The 25,813-nt window shown below is 41.0% G+C and overlaps 3 protein-coding genes across 8 annotated transcripts in view; 1 reads left to right on the top strand and 2 right to left on the bottom strand.

Moving 5' to 3' along the window:
• Positions 1–298: 298 nt before the first annotated feature.
• Positions 299–7,045, bottom strand: LOC131132191 (uncharacterized). 2 transcript variants are annotated; one of them, XM_078794795.1, is made up of 5 exons: positions 6,951–7,045; positions 5,048–5,376; positions 1,732–3,510; positions 1,564–1,665; positions 299–402 (listed from the first exon to the last, which is right to left on the bottom strand). In XM_078794795.1, exons 2-5 carry the CDS (start codon positions 5,298–5,300, stop codon positions 377–379), a joined length of 2,160 nt encoding a protein of 719 aa, XP_078650921.1. In that variant the 5' UTR covers positions 5,301–5,376; positions 6,951–7,045; the 3' UTR covers positions 299–376. The 2 variants fall into 2 exon arrangements, with proteins under 2 accessions (XP_078650921.1, XP_078650920.1); XM_078794794.1 differs by lacking the exon at positions 299–402 and adding an exon at positions 584–648.
• A 3,687-nt stretch (positions 7,046–10,732) lies between these two features.
• On the bottom strand, positions 10,733–16,180 carry cahz (carbonic anhydrase). Its single transcript, XM_058068162.2, has 7 exons — positions 16,042–16,180; positions 14,338–14,535; positions 12,780–12,898; positions 12,597–12,689; positions 11,598–11,660; positions 11,353–11,508; positions 10,733–11,161 (listed from the first exon to the last, which is right to left on the bottom strand). The coding sequence occupies exons 1-7, from the start codon at positions 16,073–16,075 to the stop codon at positions 11,042–11,044; spliced, it is 783 nt and encodes a 260-aa protein (XP_057924145.1). The 5' UTR covers positions 16,076–16,180; the 3' UTR covers positions 10,733–11,041.
• A 7,908-nt stretch (positions 16,181–24,088) lies between these two features.
• Positions 24,089–25,813, top strand: part of dlgap1a (discs, large (Drosophila) homolog-associated protein 1a) — a 44,704-nt gene continuing 42,979 nt past the window's right edge. For 4 of the 5 annotated variants that reach the window (XM_058068126.2, XM_078794807.1, XM_058068133.2 and 1 more), the window contains exon 1: positions 24,089–24,319. The gene's annotated coding sequence lies outside the window, so the exon portion shown is untranslated. The remainder of the gene's footprint in view (positions 24,320–25,813) is intronic. The other variant, XM_058068152.2, reaches the window with a different exon arrangement.

Here is a 25,813-nt window from a genome sequence, read left to right on the forward strand (position 1 = left end):
AAGCCACCAATGCTGCTCATTTGCATATAATGTGATTAAACAAGCTACAGCGACATAAACGTTACCCAATGGGTATAATGATATCTTACCACGCACAGTTTTTAGAATGCACAGAAAAGTGTGTTCATGTCTCATGGATGGGCAAAAAAAAAATTCAGTTTTCCTTTAAAACGTGTATTTTTATAATAAACTAGATTTGATTTTTAATTTTTCAATATATAAAACTTTACCTTAACACCCAAACCTATACGCACTGCAAAATTTCACTGAATAGGAGAAAACAAAAAACAAATAAGACTCTGCACCAAGAATAATTTATTCAACAAATTAAATATCAGTTTAAATATCCTTAAAAACTAAATGTCATCGCTAGAGCTCAGCATTTCTGTTCTCCATCTCCACCTGGAACAAATAGACATGATTTAGGACATTTTGGGGTGTGAATGAGGAGGGTAAATAGCCTGATGCCAAGTATGCGTCACAATAGTTTAAACACACACTCAAATGTCACACTGTTCAATTTAAAGTACATTTGAAATAAATACATTTAACGTGAACAACATCACCTTTGAGTGGTCAGTAGTATTTGACCAAATCATTACTGGGGCTTCCATCTACCTGTGCACCTATAGCTGCCATCATGGATTGCAGTGGGTCTTTTTTTTTTTTTAATTAAACATGTCCGGAAACAAAATTACAGTGGATCTCTACACAGTCAGGATTTCAACCCAAAATAGATTAAAAAAAAAAAAAGGGCGAATAGGCCATTTTTTCTCCCTGCGGCACATCCCATTCACCCTTAGTAATGATCATGCATCACCGTTTAAAAAAACACCCACAATTCACACATGTATGAGTGATTCGGATGTCACTTTGAGTATTGTCCTTGAATGCACCACGGTCTGATGGCATGCGACATTTCCAATCATACTGATACTATTACATCAGAATGACCCCATTATATTCAGCTGTGACCAGCTAAACATTTTATACTTAAATCATCAGATCAGGTCTTAAACCTGGAATGTGGGGGTGGTGGGTGCAGTGTGTTAAGACCTTTTATGGGCATCTTATTTAATCACATTTACCATCCTCTGGTAAGACTTGAACGGAAACCCAATAAAGCAGGGGTGGGCAAATATTTTGGCTAGTGGGCCGCATCGCGTTAACAAAATTGTGTATTTAACACACAATTTTATGGTTATAATTTTCCTTGAATTATTTGTCTAATTTTATCTGTAAAAATGTTATACTATCAGCTGTATCAGGAGCACTTTAAACATCAGACCACATCAAACTATAATTTAATTTTACTTTCTTTTTTACAAATTAAGACATTGACTTGCGAGTCATGTTGAAAGTTTGTATGTTAAAAGTTGAAATACTTAGAAAGCAACTGGCGGGCCGCTTTGTGGCGCTTTGTGGGCCACATGTGGCCCCCGGGCCGGAGTTTGCCCACCCCTGCAATAAAAAGTGAGGATATACTGTACCCCACACCCCCTCCCTCCAATTGGAATGGCATTTTTGTTCTTTTGTAAAATGCAAACAACGTAAAAAACATACCATGTCGTTTGTTCCTCCATGAAGTGAATTTTTTCTGGTTCTTCTGCATTCGTCCATTCATTGCGCCTCCTTCAGTTTTGCCATTTTTGCATTTCCTGAAATCTGTGGATCAACACACCCACCCGTGAAAACCTCAGTGTCGGCAAATAAAATGCTGCTGAAGATTACCTGGACGTTTTGCTTTCTGCCCCACGTTAGGCTTCAGCTCCTCATACGGACATTTGGCTTCGTGGAATTGATTGCAGTGGAAGCCAATGAACAGACAGTGAGCGATGCTGCCTGGGGATAACTCCGCCAATCTGGGATCGGTCACAGGGATGCAAAGTTGATGGTTCCTCGGCTGGCTGTCGTCTTTGCTACTATATTTTCCGTTGTCGGGTTTCACACCCTCACTATTATTCGAAGTCTGTTGTGCTGTGGGTGGGATTTTGTTCTCCGCCAAGGAGTTTGAGGAGCACTTTTCTTCTTGGCCAGCAGAGCAGGGACTCCCCGCCTGCTGCTCAACCGTACACAATTCCTGGTTTGGGCTTGGCTCGGCCACAGGTTCAGAAGACCCGTTGTCCCCCACGTCTCTTCTGGGGGGTGTCATTTTAATCTGGAAGCTAACAGCTTCATTTTCTGAAGAAGGAGACATGCTCTGCAGTCCTGGCGTTTCGGGGGTTTTTGGAGTTTGCGGTTTCTTAGTCTGATCGGTTGAAGTGCGGAAAACAAGCCAACTGTCCGACATTGGAGCAGAGTCAGAGGAGGACAACCTCAGATCCCGGTCCTCCGATTGGAAAAAGTCATTTTGAGTTGACGGACCGTCTTTTTCAGGGTCCTCGTTCATCTCGACAATCATCTCAGGTCCTGGCATGTTTTGCATGATCCATTCCTTATTAGGAATAAACGGGACTAGGGATTCTACAGACCACACCGATTCATTCATTTTGCCCCTAAAGTGGGCGCTACTTCTACTGGGAACGCTCCCAGTCGTGTCGTCGTGTGGGATGGTTGCACAGTTTTCGTCATCAGCGATTCCACGGGACTTGGTAGATGATTGTCCAACTTGGCTCTGGACATCGGTTGGGTTTTCAGAATTGTACAATTCTAATGTTCTACTTTCCCTTCTGGATTCCAAGAGGACCTGTTGAAGTGTGCCCCCCTTGGGATCCGAGGTGCCCTCAGCTGAATTGGTACATTCGTCACCCAGAGGAGGAACATTCTTTGTTCCAGTAGTGCTCTGATAAGCAGGCTCTTCATGGTCATCAGATGCTGAAGACCGCTTGTCCGACACGTTCTGTGGCGTAATGTTGCCCCAGCCCACCAAAATGTCCGGAACGGAGGGGTGCCTTTCTTTGACAGCCTCGTCCTCTTGCTGAGAGGAGCTACATACAGGAACGATGCAATCCTGAGAGCTCACCGACCACATGTTACCACGGCCAGTTTTCCGACCACCAATGTCTCCAAACCTATTCTGGTCTAACCTTTCACAACAGGACCCGACGTCCACATTTGTTTTGTCGTCAGGCTGTGACACAAAGGCTTGTTTGCAGGGGCTGGTGGCCTGGATCATCTTGTCTACGCAACTGCTGGGTGAAGGATACTTCTCAACCTCAGAACCTTGTTTCTGCGAACCAACACTGGAGGATGGAGAACATGACGCAGTCCCTCGCCCTGAATCCGAGCCTGAACCCACAAGGAGTCCCCCCTTTCCGTCGTTACACAAGGTTTCCTGCGGCGGTTCGGTTTGGACCTCGGAGCTTACGGTTTCTTTAACAGGGACGGTATAAGGAAGTCGAACCCTTCTGGTCTGGTTTAGATTCTGGTACGGGGGGCCAGGAGGATGGACCAAGGGGTTTAGGAAGCGTCTGTAGTCAACTGGTTGAACATGTGGGTGGGGCATAATATATGATGCTGGGGCCTCCATATAGGGGGGAGGGGGGAATTGGGGCATGACCACACCATAGCCTGCAATGACAACATTCAATACAAAAAAAATGTAAGGTAGGAGTATACCACCACATGTATTGACAGGAAGTATGCTATAAAAGCTAAGCAGTTAGTTTTTACATGCCCCCCCCGGCTTACCGTACCCCCAAAAAACTGAACTGTCACTGCAAAACCTGGTACGTACTGAACCATGACTTTGGTGTCCGAGTATTCAACGATCATACTTTAGTGTCAAATCATAAATAAATGTGCAATAGTGGTTAGCGCACAGGCCTCACAGCTAGGAGACCCAAGTTCAATTCCACCCTCAGCCATCTCTGTGTGGAGTTTGCATGTTTTCCCCGTGCATGTGTGGGTTCTCTTGGGGTACTCCGGTTTCATGCTAGGTCAACTGGCCACAGGTATGAATGAGAGTGTGAATGGTTGTTTGTCTATATGTGCCCTGTGATTGGCTGGCCACCAATCCAGGGTGTACCCCCACCTCTCGCCCGAAGACAGCTGGGATAGGCTCCAGCATCCACTGCGACCCTTGTGAGGATAAGCGGTAGAAAATGAAAGGACCAAAGAAATCTTGTACCAAGACAAGTTATTGAAAGAATCCAGTTCTAATAAAGCCAACAACAATTCCGGCTTTCCAAATATACATTAAAAGGGGACCTATGATGCTTTTCCACTTTCCCGAACTATGAATGTAGTTGGAATGTTGGAGTCTGGTGTTAAACCATGCCAACGGTTCAGATCATGAGGTTTGCGTATTTGGAAGTGAGCCCTGAAAGAAGTATGAGTATGTTCCGACATCCCATATAAGGAATTACACCCCATTTGGTTGCTGATTAAGCAGGTGTAAACAAAAAGTAAACACTGCCACCATGTGGACCAGTGATGTGAAACATGTCTGATAAGAACCTCAGGCCTACCCTTGTCATCAGGGCTATCCAAAGTGTGGCCCTGGGAACATTTGCAGCCCATTCTAAATACAATTTAACAAGAAAACATCTGCAGTAATTTTACAAGAATAAAGTAAAAGTTGGAATTTGACAAGAATAATTTATCAGCATAAAGTTGAAGACACTTGAAAGCCATGAATAACAAAATTTTTTGGGAAAACCAGGTTGCGAAAAAAGTCAATTTATGGCATAAATTGAAAAAAATCAAGACAAAAGTTTAACGAGAAGTCATTTGAGTCAGAGTTGAAATCAAACATTTGAAAATGTGTAATATGAGGAAAACAAAGTAGTGGTCATTTTGAAAATTAGGTTGGGGCGAAAGAGAGACAATGGGCATGAAGTTAACATTATGGGAAGAGAAATATTACAAAAACAACATTTACAAAGAACTAAGTTTAAATATTTTGGGGAAAAAAACAGCAAAAATGGGGAAACGCAAAGAACGAAGTACACACTCATAGGCTTTTTCACCGACATCCCAATATTGAGGAGCTAAGTGTAGAGCAGAGCTGCTGGAAATTAATTCCTCTTGGAGATGAATAAAGTATCCCAAAAGGTGAAATCAAGTTTCTTTGTACTAGAGAGATTTGGGAATTCTTGGTACTCACCCATGCCTGGGAAGGCAGCAAAGGGGTTGTAGGAGAAGGGCATGGGCCATTGGTAGTGGAGAAAAGGCGGAGGTGGAGCATGGACGTAAAAGAGCGGTCGTGCGGACATGCCATGGGGTGTCACTCCCGGGTCTTGGCTGGTGGTCGGTGGCCCGGGGTACTGCGGCCCGGGGTTTGGCACCCCACCTGTGGCATGGAAATGGGGATCTCCATGCAATTGCTGAGGTGTTGAAGGTCTGTTAACAGCAGCCATGTTGATGTAAACCACTGGACTACAACTCCAGACCAGTGGACCACGGCTTCCAGATCCAAGGGGCAGACTTTCTGGACTACGACAAACAGAAACACACCGAATACAGTATTACCAAAAATATACACAGAAAAAAACATTTTGCTTTGTAAGTTTACTTTTCACAGTTTGAATGCCAAACATAATCCCCCAAAACTTCCAGCTAGACCAAGGTGGTCATGTCTATTGTTTCATTGGAGAGTATTCGTAAAGCCAGATAATAGAGTACATGCATAGTCTATTGTTTCATTGGGAGTATTAGTAAAGCCAGATAAAGTACATACATCCAGTCAACAAATCTATGCTAATCCGTTTTGTCAAACACTAAATATAAATATACGCTTTTCAGAATTAAATGTCAAAATGTCAAATCAAGTTGTCATACTGCTGTGTGACATCCTTGCTAAATCTGACAATAAAATACTTATATTTATAAGTGAGGCACTTGCAGTACCGCTGCATCCTGCAGGGGTCAGACATGAGTCATCTGGTGCTTGTCCCTACTGTTCTCCTCGGGTAAAGCAAGTGTTTAATGTATGAAGGTTGCCGTCTATATCTATATTTCCATGCTTTGCTGAATGAATTTCACTGTCAAGATGGAGAAGACTAAAAGTACAAAGATTTTTCGGCATCAGAATGGCGTATAAACAGACGCTGTACATCAAGGGTGCGCTGTAAATGAACTTGCATTCAACATAACACAAGTTAATTCCACTGGTTTCTACATTCACACACACAAATATGCTTGGGAAAACAATGATGGCCTACCATGTGGATGTATGGATTGGAATGTTTTTTGGGAAAAGAGGAATATGGAGGAGTGGAATCCACTTCCGTGTCTTTGTAGAAAGTACTTACATTTACAGCACAACTTTGGTACATCCAATATGGCGACGACGATGTCATGACGGATCGGTGTTTTTTTTTTTTTTTTTTTACACTGTTTACATTTGTATTTCCCGTTTTCCAAATGTCAGTAATATCGGCAAAAGCCTCTTAACGTTAGTTTAAAAAAAACAAGTTCTTCGTTTTAGCGGTTGTCTCAAATTGAAAACGCCATGGAGAAACACGAACGACACACGATGATTCCTCATGACGGGTTTGGCAGCCATTTTAGAAAGCTGAATGTTGAAAACATGCCGTGCTCACCAATTCATGTATATGTGATGGAAAAAGAAGGTAAGCGTACATAAGACTATTGGACAGGACTTAAGTATATATTGTATGAACTCTCACACAATATAGAGCTAAGCTATTTTGTTTCCCTGTGTGATTAGTTGAATTCCTGACAAGTCAGTATCGATCATAGTCCATCGAATGTATTAATGCCATTACTGAAACAATACAAAACGTTACTGCCCTCTACCGTCCATACCCTGAACAGCACCCAATAGAGATACAGTACGTATACGTATACAAGCACAAAACTAACACTTCCATCTTCTTACGGGTTTAAAAACACGCATGGGGCTAAATAAAACAACACTATTCACAGTCAAATCTACTTTCAACTAGAATTCGACAAAAAAATATGTTTCTTGCCGTCCCGGAACACGTTAAAACACAGAACAAGAAGTTAAAACGAATTCAAAAGAAACGGGGATTGCTAATTACCTTATTGAAACGTGTCTCGTAGGAATAAATCAGCCCTAAAATGTAGAAGAAAGCACACACACCTGAATTTAAATCGACTGCTCATCAGACAGGTGCAGGCCTTCAACCTCATTTGTGTTGGAACCAATCAGCAGTGACACGACAGTCTTCTAAGTGAACACTAGGGGGAGACAAAGTAGAACATATTAAGTACACATGATGTCTTTATAGCAAATCCCTGATGATGTGTTCACTGAGATACTTCATTCATTCATTCATTCATTTTCTACCGCTTTTTCCTCACGAGGGTTGCGGGGGTGCTGGAGCCTATCCCAGCTGTCTTCGGGCGAGAGGCGGGGTACACCCTGGACTGGTGGCCAGCCAATCACAGGGCACATATAGACAAACCATTCACACTCACATTCATACCTATGGACAATTTGGAGTCGCCAAGAACCTAGCATATATATATATATATATATATATATATATATATATATATATATATACCCCCCCCCCCATTTAGTGGGGGTTTTAAAGCCACCACCAAACCACTTCCTGCAAAAACTCAAATGAAAACCGTCCCCCAGCTCTGCCTCTTGTTCATTTTCTGCTAGGAACATGCTGTTGCCATGGTTACTGTTGTGGCTGAGAAATTGTATGGAGGAATATGGGGGGATAGTGATCATGAGGGCATGGGAATGAGATCCGGTTATGTCATATTTAGAACCAACACAGTGCTTTACTTGTGCAAATAAGTAACAAAACAAATATTTCAACCCCTAAAAACTCTGTGAAGTGACACTCGTCTCTTTGTTTTCCTTCCAACTCGGCCTTGTTTCTGTCGTCAGCCATCAATGCCTGCTTTCATTTCCCTCCATTGTTGGTGACATGGCTGCCAAGTCTTCCCCTCATTTGCGCTGGCAGCTCAAGCGTGCCTCTAATGAGCGTTATGATGTCTCAGCACTAATGAGACATGCCATGGACATCGGTTAACTCGTACCCACCAAGATCTCTTTCTGTTGACAGGAAAAACCAACAAGGAGTTTTGAACCGGGATCCTCGCCTTTCCCACAATCCTCCTTCCTCGACCCGGTCAAATCTGGCATGGAGCTCCAGAGAGGGACTAATTGATCGATACTGTATCTGGGACTTCTTCCATTTATCTAATATACCAATGATCTCTTCCTCCAGTCTTTTGGAGGTCTACAAGTTTGTTGGTGGTCTTGTAGTCCATTCTAGTCTTGTGTAGGTCTGTCATCTTGTCAATGGTCTTTTAGTTTATTCCAGACTTATAAAAGTCTGAGTCTTGAGACAGTCTACAATCTTGTTGATGGTCTTGTAGTCCATTCCAGTCTCGTGTAGGTCTACAATCTTGTTGATGTGGTTTCCACCATTCCAGTCTTCTGTAGGTCTACAATCTTGTTGATGGTCTTGTAGTCCATTCCAGTCTTGTGCGGGTCTACAGTCTTGTTGATGGTCTTGTAGTCCATTCCAGTCTCGTGTAGGTCTACAATCTTGTTGATGTGGTTTCCACCATTCCAGTCTTCTGTAGGTCTACAATCTTGTTGATGGTCTTGTAGTCCATTCCAGTCTTGTGCGGGTCTACAGTCTTGTTGATGGTCTTGTAGTCCATTCCAGTCTGGTTTAGGTCTACAACTATGTTGATGGTATTGCAGCTCATTCCAGTCTTGTGTAGGTCTACAATCTTGTTGATGGTCTTGTAGTCCATTCCAGTCTTGTGTAGGTCTTCAATCTTGTTGATGGTCTTTTAGTCCACTCTGGTTATGTAGGTTTATAACTATGTTGATGGTCTTGGAGTCCATTCCAGTCTTGTGCGGGTCTACAATCTCATTGATGGTCTTGTAGTCCATTCCAGTCTTGTGCGGGTCTACAGTCTTGTTGATGGTCTTGTAGTCCATTCCAGTCTGGTTTAGGTCTACAACTATGTTGATGGTATTGCAGCTCATTCCAGTCTTGTGTAGGTCCACAATCTTGTTGATGGTCTTGTAGTCCATTCCAGTCTTGTGTAGGTCTACAATCTTGTTGATGGTCTTGTAGTCCATTCCAGTCTTGTGTAGGTCTACAATCTTGTTGATGGTCTTTTAGTCCACTCTGGTTATGTAGGTCTACAACTATGTTGATGGTCTTGTAGTCCATTCCAGTCTTGTGTAGATCCACAATCTTGTTGATGTGTTTATCCACCATTCCAGTCTTGTGCGGGTCTACAAGCTTGTTGATGGTCTTTGTGTCCTTGTGTCCAGTCTTCTGCAGGTTCCACATCTGGTTGAGGTCTTGTAGTTTCTTCCAGTCTTGTGCAAAGGGTTCCACAGTCGTGTCCCTGAGGTCATCTCCTTGATGTCGATGGTGATGATGGTGGATTAGAAGAACGTGTTTGTGTGACAGGTGGAAGTTCTCAATGGAACCTTGGTTTACATCACTAAACCGTTCCAAACCAAAGGGTGCGATGCAAACCAAAATGTATGATAACCAATACTATGAATATTAATACTAATACTAATACAATACTAATACACTATGTGCTTTCATCCCCAATGATTGCAGCCACATTTGATATTCTGTAAGCGTGAGGCTCATATCTGCATAACAATTTGCTGACTTGATGATGGCAGCTTTGGTGAGACACTTTTTTTCCAAAATATGTCATATTTTCTCCCCTTCGGTGTCCCCGTCTGATAAGAGTTGTGTCCGAATCGGTTCCGATAAAACCTCCACTTTCTCTCCCACCTCTCTCTTGCTCCAGACTGATAACACAGACGAGACCCCACCCACGCAAACACACATAAAGTAGTCATAGCGTGTGTTTACTTCCTACAATACGTCAATGCACAGTAACTGCTGTCATACATATATTCATACATATAGAAAATATATGTTGACATCATGGTACTAAATGGCTTTGTGGTGCATTCGTCTGGTGCATAATGTTCTATATTCTGTATACTTATATAATATTATATCCTTATATGATCCTACATGTTGATGGAGCTCCTAAAAATATACTGGAACAAGAAAACTAGAAATACAACAACAACAACATTGGAAAAATCATTCATTTTACAAAAATAAAGTCAAAGAATTATGAGAAAAGAAATTATTATAATTTTACAAGATTGATTTTTATTTTTGATTTTTTTTATTATGAGGAAAAATAGTCATTTTTGTAGCAGTAAGTTGAAAAATATTAAAGAAAAATGACATCATATAATAACTTATTTTCTCTTGTCATTTTTTTAGCTGCATTCTTAGGAAATTTTGGGTTGTGGAAAGTGTATTATGATATCATATAAAGTCAAAATATTATGGGAGTAAAGTCATCATTATGGCAAAAAAAATGTACAAGAAAAAGTTTAAATAGAATTTTTAAAAAACAGCAGAAATGAAAAAAAACAGCAATCATTTTAGGGGAATAATGACACAATTTGATTTCAAAAAGTTGTATTATAACTAGAAAAAAGTTTAACAATTTTTTTCCCCCAAGAATAATCTTACAATATTACAACAACAAACTACATAAAGTTGTCTTTTTCTGAAAATGAGGTTAGAGAAAGGGATATAGATATTCTTCATATTCATACTTTAGTCCTGTTAAATGACTGATGAGTTGTCTATTTCTGTTGTTTTTTTTTATGGCTAAATGATAGCTTTATAATTTTCAAACACCCCCAGTCCCCAAATGACCCCCGGCCATGTGTTTTTTGTCTGTGGTGTCCCAAGTCCATCCTACTGGTCAACCCAAGAACGTTTTGAGTCCTTAAAACAAAGAATCCAAAAATCCAAACTTTTGACATTTGCATACATTTTATTTGTGACGCATAAAGAAAATAATTTCATTTATATTAGTTTGCTAAAAATCCACATTTGGATCCACAATCCACGCAATTACATGAACTATAATCCTGATCCTAAAGTGTTCAGGAGTGAAGCCACAAGAAGCCATTTTAGGTCAGATCCTAGCTACTGTATGTCGGGGCTACAATAAAAGTCCAAAATCATCGTTTGATTCAAGATACATCAGGTAGTATCAGCGGAAAAGCTAATCAAAGCAAAGTATAGATAAAAGACGACCAATCAAAATGCGGGCCAGATGCTTATTTGAAGGAGGCGCGGACCTGCCGACCCTTGAGCGGCTGAGGAGGTCGGTAGTTGTCCGCCATGCAGCAGGGGGACTCGCCTTCGCCAGAGAACAGCAGGCTGCGGAACTTTGCCATCTACGGGTGAAGGACAGGTAAAAGTTTACATACAATATTGTATTACACTCATTTATAAGCCGCAGCGCATGCTGGGTAACTTCCTGGTGGCCCTTAGTTAGTGTTTTGCATGTGAAAGTACATTCCTTGTTGTCTTCTTTTGGTTGCACCGTGAGTGACTTTGTATGAGAGGTCGGAAGGAAGTGAAGTACCTGTGCAGGGCTGACACTGATTGGCTCCTTGAGAACAATCCATGTGACACTTTCCAGGAGAGGGGGCGTGGTCAGAGAGCCGTCGTAGGTCCAGTAATCCAGAGAAACGGGAAGAAGAGTCTTTGGGTCAAAGTTAGCAAAGGTGGTCTGCTTTCCCTGAGGGAGGTCAAGAAGTGGAGGCGTGACTCGGTTGTCATGGAAATGTTATTTAGAAGAAAAAAAAAAATTTCAGTGACGGTTTCTACCTTAGTCTTGATGGCATCCAGGGCATCCAGAACTTTCTGCAGCTTGGGGTTGGCCGCACCAATCTGGCGAACGGCAAGAACGATTGGCAAAGACAAACACAGCAAATTATATCTCGAAATACTTTTGATGCATCAAAAAATTTGGAGAAAATTAGTAAAATCATAGTTTTATATTTGATAGATATTTGATATATCTTAAAGATTTTTTTTTCTTTTTTCCAAAGTGAAAAACGAAATACTCAAAATACTTTTGATGCAACAAAAAAATTGGAGAAAATTTGTAAAATTTGTAATATCTTAAGTAATTTTGGTTTATTTTTTTTCTTTTTTCCAAAGTGAAAAAACGAAATACTCAAAATATTTGACAGATATCTGATATATCTTTAGGAATTTTTTTTTTCTTTTTTCCAAAGTGAAAAACTAAATACTCGAAAAATTTGGAGAAAATGACTAAAATCCTAGTTTTATATTTGACAGATATTTGATATATCTCAAGGAATTTTGTATTTTTTTTATTTTTTCCAAAGGGAAAAACGAAATACTCAAAATACTTTTGATGCATCGACAAATTTGGAGAATATGAGTAAAATCTTAGTTTTATATTTGCCACATATGTCATATATCTTAAGGAATTTAGTTTTTTGTTTTTTTTCTTTTTTCCAAAGTGGAAAATGAAATACTCGAAATACTTTTGATGCATCGAAAAATTTGGAGAAAATGAGTAAAATCATAGTTTTATATTTGACAGATATTTGATATATCTTGAGGAATTTCGTTTTTTTTCTTTTTTCCAAAGTGAAAAAACGAAATATTCGAAATACTTTTGATGCATCGAAAAAATTGGAGAAAATGAGTAAAATCATAGTTTTATTTTTGACAGATATTTGATATAACTTAAGTAATTTTGATTTATTTTTTCTTTTCTTTTTTCCAAAGTGAAAAACAATGAGTATGAAAATGACTATGGACGTTTCAGCGTGTGGCCCATCGCCGACCCACCTTGAGAAAGACCCCCACCACAGCGAGGCCGTCAGGTTGACTGGCCGCCTCTCCAAAGCTGGGATATTTGGTGTTCCAGTGCACCAGATGAAGCTGGACACGGGACAAGCGTTAGTCCGGGACCACCAACCATAGCACACAGCAATAAGATAAAGTCTGCGTTGGGGGGGGGGGGCAGCGTACCTCACAGGGAAACTTGATGCCATTGACAGTGTGCTCGGACCCCCTTTCGTCACTGGCGCCCCAATGGAAGTGAAACTGCTTCAGACGGTATGTTCCAGAAATGGGACCTCCGGTAAGGGCTAGAGTCCAACAGCATAGAGGATATACGCCAGTCAACAATTTATATTCATATTTACATACTTGAAATGATTTGGGGACATTTTTCTGTAATCATACATATACATTCATGATACAAGCCCCCCCACCCAGACCCTAAGACAGCAGATAAGGAGCTATCGGCAGGTGGGGTGACATCATCAGTTATCTGCTAGCATGCACGCACCAAGGGTGGGGGGCATAAACAAGAGAGATAATTAATAAGTAATAGTTAGATCATATTGATTTTATTTGTACTTTTGTACTATGTACTTTGTACTATGTACTGTGATGAAAAACTAAACATTTGCTCTTGCAACAAATCCTTTTATTCATATTACATTCAAATCCGTACATCATTTCATTCCATATAGCCTCAATTATTTTGTTAAAAAATCTGCACATAATTTTATTTAATATTAAATAATTGTTTTATATTACAATCAATCTTTTTTTTTTCTTGACGGTTTTGCCTGGTTTTCTGTTCTTTCTTTCTAGATCTGGTGAGATATTGCCACTTTGTAAACCACTAAAATTGTTGTTCTTGTATTCTTTGTATTTTTCCTTTCTGCTACTTCACTCAGTTTTCATTACCCTTTGGACCCTTTGGACCCTTTGGGCACCCTTAAGACACTTTGGACCCTTAGGATACTTTGGACCCTTTGGACACCCTTAGGACACTTTGGACCTTTTGGATCTTTGGACCCTTTGGACCCTTTGGACCATTTGGACCATTTGGACCATTTGGACACTTCGGACCTTTTGGACACATTGGACCCTTTGGACCATTTGGACACATTGGACCATTTGGACACATTGGACCATTTGGAACCTTTGGACCATTTGGACACCTCGGACCCTTTGGACCTTTGGGACACTTTGGACCTTTAGGACACTTTGGACCATTTGGACCATTTGGAACCTTTGGACCATTTGGACACTTTTGACCCTTTAGACACTTCAAATCCTTTGGACGCTTTGGACCTTTGGACGCTTTGGACCATTTGGACACCTCGGACCCTTTGGACCCTTTGGGCCCTTTGGACCTTTAGGAACCTTTGGACCATTTGGAACCATTGGGCCCTTTGGACCTTTAGGACACTTTGGACCTTTAGGACACTTTGGACCATTTGGACACTTTGGACCATTTGGACACTTTGGACACTTTGGACCATTTGGACCTTTGGATGTTTTGGACCCTTTGAACCCCTGTGGTGTGAACAGTCAGTGATGTTATATTGCGTTAGCTTTAGGTTTCAGTGTCACCCTGTGATATCAGTTATGATAATTGTTCATATGAAGGACCATCTGCTGATGATGGAAGTCAGATAGAAATCCTAATTGAATTGAATGTTTGTGTCAGTTGGCAAAGAAAGAACTGTACGGCACGGCACGGCCCCGTCCCCGGCCCCGGCCCACTTACTACAAGAATCAGCATCATCCACGTAGTCCACCTGGAAGGAGTGTCCGTTGTTGAGGATCCCAGTGGAGTTGGACGGGTCGTATTTGAGTTTGAGAGCCTTCAGAGAAGGAGAAAACTGGGCCTCCTGAGGGACGATGTTGATGGGAGACTGTCTGCTTCCGTTGGCTATCGGGAAGTTTTCTCCCCATTTGTCTGGACCTGTGAAGCGGGATCACAATGGAATACTGTACACACAACTTATTACAATATATATGTAATACACAAAACAGCTTTCGTTCAATGAAGCATTTAAACATTGTTCTCTCCAGAATACATATTATTTGCAACAATGCAAAAGTATATAACCATATAAATATATAAATATAACAAAAAGAACATGCTTATTCATATTATGTGATTTCTTTATGTTACATGTATTTCATTTCAATATTTCGTTTTTAAATAATTGGATCATATACATTAGCACCTTGTGTATTTCATTCATAATTCATATATGAATAATACATGAATGAAAATGTGTCTATATAACATACTGATATTTCTAGATATTATTAAAATGGAATAACATGAATAAAAAAATAGATTAATTTTATGTTTATTAATAATGCTTTATATATATTACAGAAAAAAGTCAATATTCTTTAGCCTTTGTGTCCAGACACCCTGTAACCCATCCCTCCATCCCTCCATCCCTCCATCGCTCCATCCCTCCATCCATCCCTCCAACTCTCCAACTCTCCATCCTCCATCATGCATCCCTCTATCGCTCCATTCCTCCATCCCTCCAAAGCTTCATCCCTTCATCGCTCCATCCCACAACCCTCCATCGCTTCATCCCTCCATCCCCAACTCTCCATGCCTCCATTCCTCCAAAGCTTCATCCCTCCATCCCTCCATCGCTTCATCCCTCCATCCCCAACCCTCCATTCCTCCAAAGCTTCATCCCTCCATCCCTCCATCGCTTCATCCCTCCATCCCCAACCCTCCATGCCTCCATTCCTCCAAAGCTTCATCCCTCCATCCCTCCATCCCCCAACCCATCCTTCCAACTCTCCATCCCGGCATCCCTCTGTCGCTCCATCCCTCCAACCCTCCAAAGCTTCATCCCTCCATCGCTCCAACTTTCCATCCCGCCATCCCTCTGTCGCTCCATCCCTCCAACGCTTCATCCCTCCATCGCTCCATCCCCCAACCTTCCATCGCTTCATCCCTCCATCCCCAACCCTCCATCCCTCCAAAGCTTCATCCCTCCATCCCTCCATCCCCCCAACCCTCCATCCCTCCAACTCTCCATCCCGCCATCTTTCTGTCGCTCCATCCCTCCGTCCTTCCATGCCTCCAGCCATCCATAACTCCATAACTCCATCGCTCCATCCATGCCGCTTAAACTGGAGCCTACCCCAGCTGTCCTTGGGTGATAGGCACGGTACACCCTGGACTATATAATGTCAATATGTAAAGAAGTTTGTCAAATGATTGTATAATAAATACATTTTGACAATGTTTCCAAAATAATAATAACAAAAAATTCATAAAAATATAATAATAATAATAATAATAAACAGAAATACCAGCGCTAGAGTACATATATTCATGCCCATAACAGTGTTGAGGATAATACGCATAAGTTAGCAGTAAGCTACTGTAAACAAGATGCTGACTTGGCAGAAATATGAATCTCCTCAGTAAGGTAGATGAACTGACCGTTATTGGGTCCGTACCCCCATCCATGAGACATGTCAGCTCCGGTGTGCTAGCTGGATAACAAATAGAGCTTGTTTGGCTTATTTCTTCAAGCAAGCTGAGACGTGAGAGCGCTTCAGCAGGACAGCAAGCGTCTATATACCTGCAGAGTCTCAGTGGGCGGGACTTAGTTATGATATTTCCCCTCCTCCTCTCTTCTTCTTCTTCTTCATCTCCTGCCCTCCCACCTATGAATGAACGATGATGTCACGGATCCCATCACCCCTCCATTTTTCAGTGATCACATCTTATAAGATCAATAAATGCTGTTTTATTGTCTCTTTTATTGATTTTTATCAATAATGTTTTCATACGGTGTAGGAGGCTTTACAGGACTTGAAAGCGAGCCAATAGAAGTTTATTTATGTTATAATAATGACTTTATTTTGTTCAAATAATTGTATGTAATAAAAGAGATGATGAAATGATTATATTTATATTCTAGGTGATTGTGTTGTATTATATTGTTACATTGTTTCATATTATTGGATTTATATTTAGTAAAATTGTTCATGTATGCATTTTTTTCCCTCAAATATTTGTCCTGGGCAAAAACGTAAACATAAATTATAGTATTATTAGTATATTGAAACGTAAAACGTATCAATATCCGTATGGTCAATATGGAACTGATATTGGATCCACACCAAGATGCCCATTCTGGCTGTTCAGCTTGTTATATGAACTATTTTGGAGGCGTCATGTGACTATCCCAGGATATGGATTCCCAAAAATGGCGGAAAAAATAATATATTTTTTTTTTACCATGAATGCTCATTTTAAAGCCATTTAACAATTATAATGTTTTAATGGTGTGTTGCATATTACAGTCTGACTGTACTACAATGAATTCATAGAAAACAAGCTAGCAAAATATCAGGCTTTGGGCCTTCAAGTTGATAAATAATAGTAAGATGATCAATAGATATAAGTTCTTTGTACAATTTAAAGTACATTTGTGCTACAAAGAAATGTGTTAGGTTAGCATGAACAATGGATCTACGTGCATCTTTCACTTCAACTATGTGTTCTCTCTACTAAGGTGGAATTGGAAGTGGGTTCCTGAGGGTTAACATTCCAGTCTGTGAGTTCCAATGTTGCAGGATGATAGTTGTTCCCGTTACGTCACTGTAATATCCTGAAGTTTTTTTCAGTTTCTGCCAGCATTCACTTTCCCTCATTCAAGTCGGATCCTCTGACTGAGCTTTAGGTCCAAATGTGTACTTTGTACAGGGTCAGGCAAAATGATCTGACAGATTTGTAGGTTAAATAAAAGGCAAATAAAGTAAAGAAACAAAAAAGTGTTTGCTTTGTTTCTTTATAATACCGTTGTTTTTGGTTATTGGTTAGCAGTAAACGTTCAAGTAAATAATTGGTACGATTTAATAAACTGCAAGACCAAAGAGCTGACCCCAGGGGCAAGATTGTAGACCTGCACAAGACTGGAATGGACGACAAGACCATCAACAAGATTGCAGACCAACACATAACTGGAATGGTGGAAAACACATCAACAAGATTGTAGAGACCATCAAAAAATTGTAGACCTCCTCAAGACTAGAATGGACTACAAGACCACATGACAAGATTGTAGACCTACACAAGACTGGAATGGACTACAAGACCATCAACATAGTTGTAGGCCTACACAAGACTGGTGTGGACTACAAGACCATCAACAGGATTGCAGACATACACAAGACTGGAATGGACTCTGAGACCATCAAAAAATTGTAGACCTCCTCAAGACTAGAATGGACTACAAAACCATCAACAAGATTGTAAACCTACGCAAGACTGGAATGGACCATGAGACCTTCAAAAAATTGTAGACCTCCTCAACACTGGAATGGACTACAAGACCATCAACAAGATTGTACACCTACATAAGACTGGAATGGACTACAAGATCATCAACACGATTGTAGACCTATACAAGACTGGAATGGACGACAAGACCATCAACAAGATTGTAGACCTACACAGGACTGGAATGGACTACAAGACCATCACAAGATTGTAGACCTACACAAGACTGGAATGAGCTACAAGAGCATCAAAAATATTGTGGACCTACACAAGACTGGAATGGACTACAAGACCATCAACAGGATTGTAGACCTACACAAGACTGGAATGAGCTACAAGACCATCAACAAGATTGCAAAGCTGGACAAGACTGGAATGGACTCTGAGACCATAAAAAAAATTGTAGACCTCCTCAAGACTAGAATGGACTACAAGACTATCAACAGACATACACAATCAGTGTTGCTGAGGAGGTCTTATTAGTGTGACCCCGATGAATGACCGGACCCTTCATGGCTTCCACGAATAAAAATATATAGGTGGCAGTTCGGGGATGAGGGACATGAAGTCCTGCCCAAATAAAAGTTTACAAATCCCAGAAATCTTCAAGCCTCTTTACGTGACTTTGGAGTAGCCCACTCATTTCCTCATTTCGACCAAGCCATAAGTAGGAGACCGTACGCTTTTATGAAACTCGAGCCTTTGAAGCAAGCAAGCAGGTCATGGGTCACTTCATGGCCAGAACACACAAGAATGACATCCAGATAAATGAAGACAAACACATTAACACAAAGATGTATTATGGCTTGTTGTGTTATGATGATGTCATCTAAATCCAATATTTGTCTTCCATCCTTGCATGCTGCCGTGTTCCCAATAAGCTTCATGCTCTGTTTCAAAGTGCATTAATAGAAGAAGGTGTGCCTTCAGCTGCAGCTTTTATAGTGACACTCCTGTTAAAGTTACACAACGTGTAAACAATCTTTGTATTTTGCCCGTACGTCTAGACTTCCTCTGCTTTGACTTTCCCACGACACCGCCAGGTAATGAATTCTGTCCATCTGCCGTACCTGCCAATCAAACGTCTATCATATTATCTCAATATGAGTGAGAATAGTTGTTTGTCTATATGTGCCCTGTGATTGGCTGGCCACCAGTCCAGGGTGTACCCTGCCTCTCGCCCAAAGTCAGCTAGGATAGGCTCCAGCATAGAAAATGGATTGACAATTCTTCTGCCCTTTGAGGCTCTTTAAAAAGGTAAAGCTAGATAAATAAAGTTGACTTGGCTTTACTTGACTTGGTGTGACTTGACATGACTTGACTTGGCATGACTTGGCTTGACTTGAATTGACATTGACTTGACATGACTTGGCTTGACATGACTTGAATTGGCTTGACATGACATGACATGACATGACATGACATGACATGACATGACATGACATGACTTGACATGACTTGAATTGACTTGGCTTGACATGACATGACTTACTTGACTTGGCTGGATTTGACCTGACCTTGACTTGACTTGACTTGACTTGACTTGACATGACATGACATGACATGACATGACTTGGCTTGACATGACTTGAATTGACTTGGCTTGACATGACATGACATGACATGACATGACTTGACATGACATAGCTTGACATGACATGACATGACATGACATGACATGACTTTGCTTGACATGACATGGCTTGACTTGACTTGACTGGATTTGACCTGACCTGACCTCATGTAACCTCATGTATGTTGAAATAAAACCAAACCATTACCTTTACCATTACCAAAATAAACAAAGGCAAAAACTAACATAGTCAATTAAGAAAAAGCAAAATGCATTCCTTTGGAGACATCCATTTTGGTTCCCTAATGCAGTTGCCATGGCTACAAGTGTCACACACTAAGAACGTACCGTCACATTACATCACAGCCAATGGAGGGCTGGGAGCTGGGAAGGACATGGGGAGATGATGGGGAGTATTTGGGGGAGAGTGGGGGGGTGTTTGGCGTTTTACCTTCAGCTCGTCCCCCAAGATGGAGCCTCGCTTTAAGGTCCTGTGGAGCTGTTCCATCTTTCACCAGCAGAGGGAAGCAGAGTAATAACATCTTCATCTGGACTTTGAAGACGTGAACACGTGACCCCTACAAATAATTGGGGCATTTGTCCTTTTACTCCTGCCTCCATCACTGCCTCATGCAGTCCCTACACGTCAACAGGAAGTCAATATTAATAGATTAATAGATAGACAATATAATAAATATAATATACTAATAGATATATTAATAGATTTTTAATAGATCTTGTTTGGATTAATATTAATACAAACAAGTCAGGGTCCAGTCCTCTAGACCGCGGGTGTCCACCGTGTGGCACACGGGTATAATCCGGCCCACGAGCGAACTTTGTAAAGTTTGAAAACTTTTTTTTTTTAAAATAATATAAAGTGCTATTCCAATTGAGTCCACTGGATGACGCTATAGCAAGCCAACTGTTTCCACTGGCGCAGAGCAAGTCCAGTCAAGCAAGTCACTTGATGTTTTATGTTTGAACATTAAATCTATCTCTGTCAAAAAAGAGAAAGGCGGACCCAGTGTGTTCTAAGACAAATGATCATCCAAAGCATATAGTTGGTGTGTTTACAGCATTAATGAGAATGAATGAGATTGAATGAGAATGAATGAGAATGAATGAGAATGAATGAGTGAGGCTGCAGTGAAAGGCATGTTTGGTGAGGGTGAATTTGTAAAACCATGCATGATGGAGGCATCAGAGAAAGGTATGCCCTGAAAATAAAAATCACATCATCAATGACTGATGATGATCGTGACATCAATCATGTGTTCTTTATACTCAAAAACATATATATAATATAACAATATATATATTAGGGCTGCACAGCGGACGAGTAGTTAGTGTGCAAACCTCACAGCGAGGAGACCCGAGTTCGCATGTTCTCCCCGTGCATGCGTGGGTTTTCTCCACTCCAAATTGTCCATAGGTATGAATGTGAGTGTGAATGGTTGTTATGTGCCCTGTGATTAGCTGGCGACCAGTCCAGGGTGTGCCTCTTGCCCAAAGACAGCTGGGATAGGCTCCAGCAACCCCCGCGACTCTTGTGAGGAAAAGTGGTAGAAAATTTTTCTACCGCTTTTTCCTCATGAGGGTCGCGGGGGTGCTGGAGCCTATCCCAGCTGTCTTCGGGCGAGAGGCGGGGTACACCCGGGACCGGTCGCCAGCCAATCACAGGGCACATATAGACAAACAACCATTCACACTCACATTCATATGGACAATTTGGATTGGCCAATTAACCTAGCATATTTTTGGAATGTGGGAGGAAACCGGAGTACCCGGAGAAAACCCACGCATGCACGGGGAGAACATGCAAACTCCACACAGAGATGCCCAAGGGTGGAATTGAAACCTGGTCTCCTAGCTGTGAGGTCTGCGCACTAACCACTAGACCGCCGTTCCGCCCTTAACAATATAGTATAATAATAATAATAATAATAATGATACATAATAATGATATTGTACCTGTACTGTTTTAAACCAACGTTATACTGCATAGTGTATACTGCATTTCAAAACAACAACTTTAGATTTGCTTTGTATTACTTCTCTATGGCCCACTTGGGAGTAGATTTTCCTCCAAAATGAGTTTGACACCCTGCTCTACATCATAAGCCCTCTGACTGTCCACCGGTCCTCCTCAAGGATCAGATTTAGAACCGTTGTTTTCACGTGACATCCATTAGTGTTGATGTTCCTGTCCAAATGTGTGCTGATGACACTGTGAATTCAGCCGATGGTGGGAATAGATCTTAGTCGGGACAGTCGGGAAGCTCACTAAGTCCATGGTGTGACTCCCACAGTTTGACTACCACAGTCACAATGTTCTTCACCCGTCCATGCAGAGCCAGATGTTTTGGTTTGGTTTTGTTTGTTGTATTGCGTTACATCTGATACGGATGCTTCATGTTCTACAATCAGCTGATACTGATAGCAATGTACTTTCACTGACAGCCACGTGGAAATAACTGTGACAAATATTCTCTACCGCTTTAAACTCAAATAGCTTCTAAAAGCCTTTTTCATTGGTCGCTATTCATAAAAGCGCGTATCTCAGCAAGACAGAAGTTTATCAAAGAAGCATCGTCACTGACTTCTTAATGAGCGCTCTGCAGAGGCGCCATGCTGGTTTATGCTCATTAGCCAGATGCTACGAAAGGTAAATCTGCCAGCTTGACGCCCCGTGACTCTCCCCTCACAGACACAGAATAGATTTGATATAGAGAATACTAGATTTCCATCAACAGTGTGTAGAACTGTTACCTGCTCGTGCTTGTGCATAAACTACAATCATGACCAAATGTGTCTCCACCATTGCCATGGCAACCCTACACTGCCAGCTTTAACAGTCTACGTTGGCGGCATCACCCCTGTTGTGCTGACATTGGCATATTTTGTAACCTCGGCAAGTGTTATTAGTATGCATGTTTTTACCACATCATGTACAAACAAGGTTATTTTCATCTCATGAAAGAAGTGTGAATTTAGACTTAAAGTCCCTTTTATGGATGTGCCGCGTTATTATAAAAAGTCAAGAATTTATAAAAACATACCACTGCAAAGCCTGTTGCTAATAAAAAACAAAGAACAGACAGAAAATAATTGAGAAACACTCTGAGGCGTTGAGGTGACGCAGGTCAGTCTGTGGTCAAGTGTGTCGCAAGTCGGCTGGTAGCTAGCTGGTAGCTATCTGGTAGCTAGCTGGTTGTGTTCTAACTGTCAATGAAGCAGCAACGTAGTTTGATCGGCATTTTAAAGTTATAAAAACAGATTTCTGCCTATAAAGCCTTATGAAAAAGCATCTTCGTTTACATATGTGATGTGCATATTTACCAAGCTAGAGCGGAATTATTATTATTATTATTATTGTTATTAACATTGTGATGCCAATCGAACCAGCTAGCTACCAAGATGCTTTTTCAGAAGGCTTGTGGATGATTAAGGATTGTGGATGATGGACAAAATTACAAAAAAAGTGCAGTTTTGCTTTAAATCCAAAATAACCTGACATTATACAACCACTAAACTTAATATATTTTGTATAATTATACATTTTTGTATGTATTTTTGAAAAAAAAAAACATTGGAAGCACAAAGTAGCAAGGGACATTATATAATAATAATTATACTCCATGTTTTCTAGGTACTTGATTTGATTTTTGACATTTTTGACATTTGATTTTTATCCTTATTTTTCCACTTAGTCATTTTGTCTTCTTAATACAGCACAAACTATGGGGTGTCATTATTTGAAGCCATCCATCCATCTATCCATTTTCTATATTGCTTATCCTCACAAGATTATTTTAACGTATTTTTTCAAAATATTTCTCCCACACAAAACCTTCCCTTCCTTTTCACGCAGAATGAGAGGAAAACGTAAATGACAAAGGAGGAAGCAAACCTATGGAACTGAAAAAAATGTATAGTCATGCTTATGAGATAAAAAAAAATCATAATTATGGGATAACAAGTCATAATTATGAGATACCAATCAAAATTATTAGATTAAAAGTCATAATTATGAGATAGAAAGTCATAATTATGAGATACAAATTGAAATAATGAGATAATGATAATGAGATATGACTTTCTTATCTCATCATTTTGACTTTTTTTATCTCATAAATACGACTTTTCATCGCATAATTGCAACTTTTTGTCTCCTAATAATGACTTTTTATTTCTTTCAGCGACAGAAAGCCTTCCATACAAAGCTAATGTTAGCATGTCGCCATCTTTTCTGCTCTTGGCTTTAAATAGCAGTTAGAAGGCTAAAAGTCCAATGAAGTAGTGATATTTACCTACCTTGTTTTTAATGGATTCATTGAAGAAATATAATAATACGAGTTGATTTGTACATATATTAAAGCAACCCAGTTGTTAAAAGTTTTTAAAATTAGCTTTCATGGTAAATGAGCTAGCTTACTTACACTTAACCTGGGGTAGTCACACGACAGCCTCTCTGAAGACACGTCACCTTCGGACCAGACGGGTTCATATGCCAATGAAGTACAAAGCTGTATGGGACACATTTGGACACATTTGGACACATTTATGGCTTTCTGGCTTCTTATGGGTCGAAATATGTCCGGTACTCCGTGAACGTTACAGGTGCTTTTATTGTTGTAAGAAAATTGTTTCCGGAAGCACTGGAAGGAAATGTGTGACATCGACGGCAAGGGCTTTCGCAGCTTCAAGCCCACATTGACGCTCACGGCTCGGCTCCGTCTCACCGTCCCGCATTCCAGTGAGTGTTTACGGACATCGTCCAGCGAAAGGGAGGGAAGACATGTCTCTGGATGGATGCTAGCGACGGTTAGCGACGATGTGAAGAGCCGCGCACAGGTAAGCTGCCCTCGTGCGGCGTATCAGCACGTTCAGGCGTGGGCGCGTGCCACAAGCCAGCCTTGCATGCAATGTAGCGACGCCGCTCGTGCGTTAAAATGTTGCGCGTTAATGACCGCCAAAGAGTGACTGAAACCAGCGGTTGTCGGTTTGAAAACACTCAACTCCAGCGTCATCTGCGTCTTCATCATCACATCATCATCATCACGGTCGCTAAAGGAGAGTCTGGCACCGCTGCGGCTGTCAAATATACCTTTCAATAATTACCTTGAAGGTGTCACATCATAACCTAGCAACCACCATTATATTTCTTCAATTTAAATGTATTATGAAACAATAATCAACAACAATACTGACACTCTTTCTTTGGAGGTATAGAGCAACAGCACAGCTGGAAGTGTTTTATTAGCAGGAACATAACAACCAGTTGTACAGGTTGCATGGCATGGTCATCATCATCCCAAGCTAAGATGATAGTGCAGTCATCCTCTGCAGGGATTTCTTCGCCTGGGCTTCTTCCGCTTCGCTGAGAAGTTGTGAAATCTTGTCATATTCTGGCCTGTTAGAGAGATGTGTGCATGCTTCTAATTCAAGAGGACCAACTGGTGGTGATGAGAGTGTGGGCAGAGTCTCAGCTCTGAAAAGGTCTCATTTTGCTTGATGTTCCCACGCAGGAAGCGGAGTTGAGATGGATGCGGAAGCATTGACGAGTTTGCATCGTACAATGTGTACCTGAAGTCTGGACACGTGGGCAAAAATGCATGTTTTATGCATAGTTTACATGATTATTCATCATGTTAGACACACTGTGATTGGCAGCCACATAACAGGAGTTTTACAATGTATTTTCTTTAAATGTGTAGAGTACCTCCACACATTTATGTACACATGTTCCGAAATGTTGTATGCAGAGAAATGTCCAATTTGGTGGACTTTGTGTATACCGGAGACATCATACCAATATAGCCATTCCATTTAAAAATGGTCTGATGCCAATTTTATAAAGAAATGTCTCTAGCTATCATTTGTATTTGTTGCCAATCAACAATTCATTCATTCATTCATTTTCTACCGCTTTTCCTCACAAGGGTCACTGGGGTTGCTGGAGCCTATCCCAGCTAGACTGGTGGCCAGCCAATCACAGGGCACATATAGACAAACAACCATTCACACTCACATTCATACCTATGGACAATTTGGAGTGGCTAATTAACCTAGCATGTTTTTGGAATGTGGAAGGAAACCGGAGAAAACCCACGCATGCATGGGGAGAACATGCAAACTCCAGATGGCCGAGGGTGGAATTGAATCCTTGTCTCCTAGCTGTGAAGTCTGTACGCTAACCACTCATCCGCCGTGCAGCCCCCAATCAACAATTCATTCATTCATTCATTTTCTACCGCTTATCCTCATGAGGGTCGCGGGGGTGCTGGAGCCTATCCCAGCTGTCTTCGGGCGAGAGGCGGGGTACACCCTGGACTGGTCGCCAGCCAA

The sequence above is a fragment of the Doryrhamphus excisus genome, linkage group LG11 (genome assembly GCF_037039965.1).
Source record: "Doryrhamphus excisus strain RoL-2023G ecotype Guam linkage group LG11, RoL_Dexc_Guam_v1.1, whole genome shotgun sequence".
Lineage (NCBI taxonomy): Eukaryota > Metazoa > Chordata > Actinopteri > Syngnathiformes > Syngnathidae > Doryrhamphus > Doryrhamphus excisus.

Bases quoted from the DNA above. Each gene is read 5' to 3' on its own strand.
- LOC131132191 (XM_078794794.1), bottom strand. From the start codon at position 5,300: ATGGCTGCTGTTAACAGACCTTCAACACCTCAGCAATTGCATGGAGAT. The intron at 1,666-1,731 runs GTAATCTTCAGC...GTTGATCCACAG, and splicing joins GCAGAAAGCAAAACGTCCAG to ATTTCAGGAAATGCAAAAAT. The intron at 649-1,563 runs GTATGTTTTTTA...AAAGACCCACTG, and splicing joins ATGGAGGAACAAACGACATG to CAATCCATGATGGCAGCTAT.
- cahz (XM_058068162.2), bottom strand. From the start codon at position 16,075: ATGTCTCATGGATGGGGGTACGGACCCAATAACG. The intron at 12,690-12,779 runs GTACGCTGCCCC...TCCCGTGTCCAG, and splicing joins GCATCAAGTTTCCCTGTGAG to CTTCATCTGGTGCACTGGAA. The intron at 11,509-11,597 runs GTAGAAACCGTC...GACCTCCCTCAG, and splicing joins TGGATGCCATCAAGACTAAG to GGAAAGCAGACCACCTTTGC.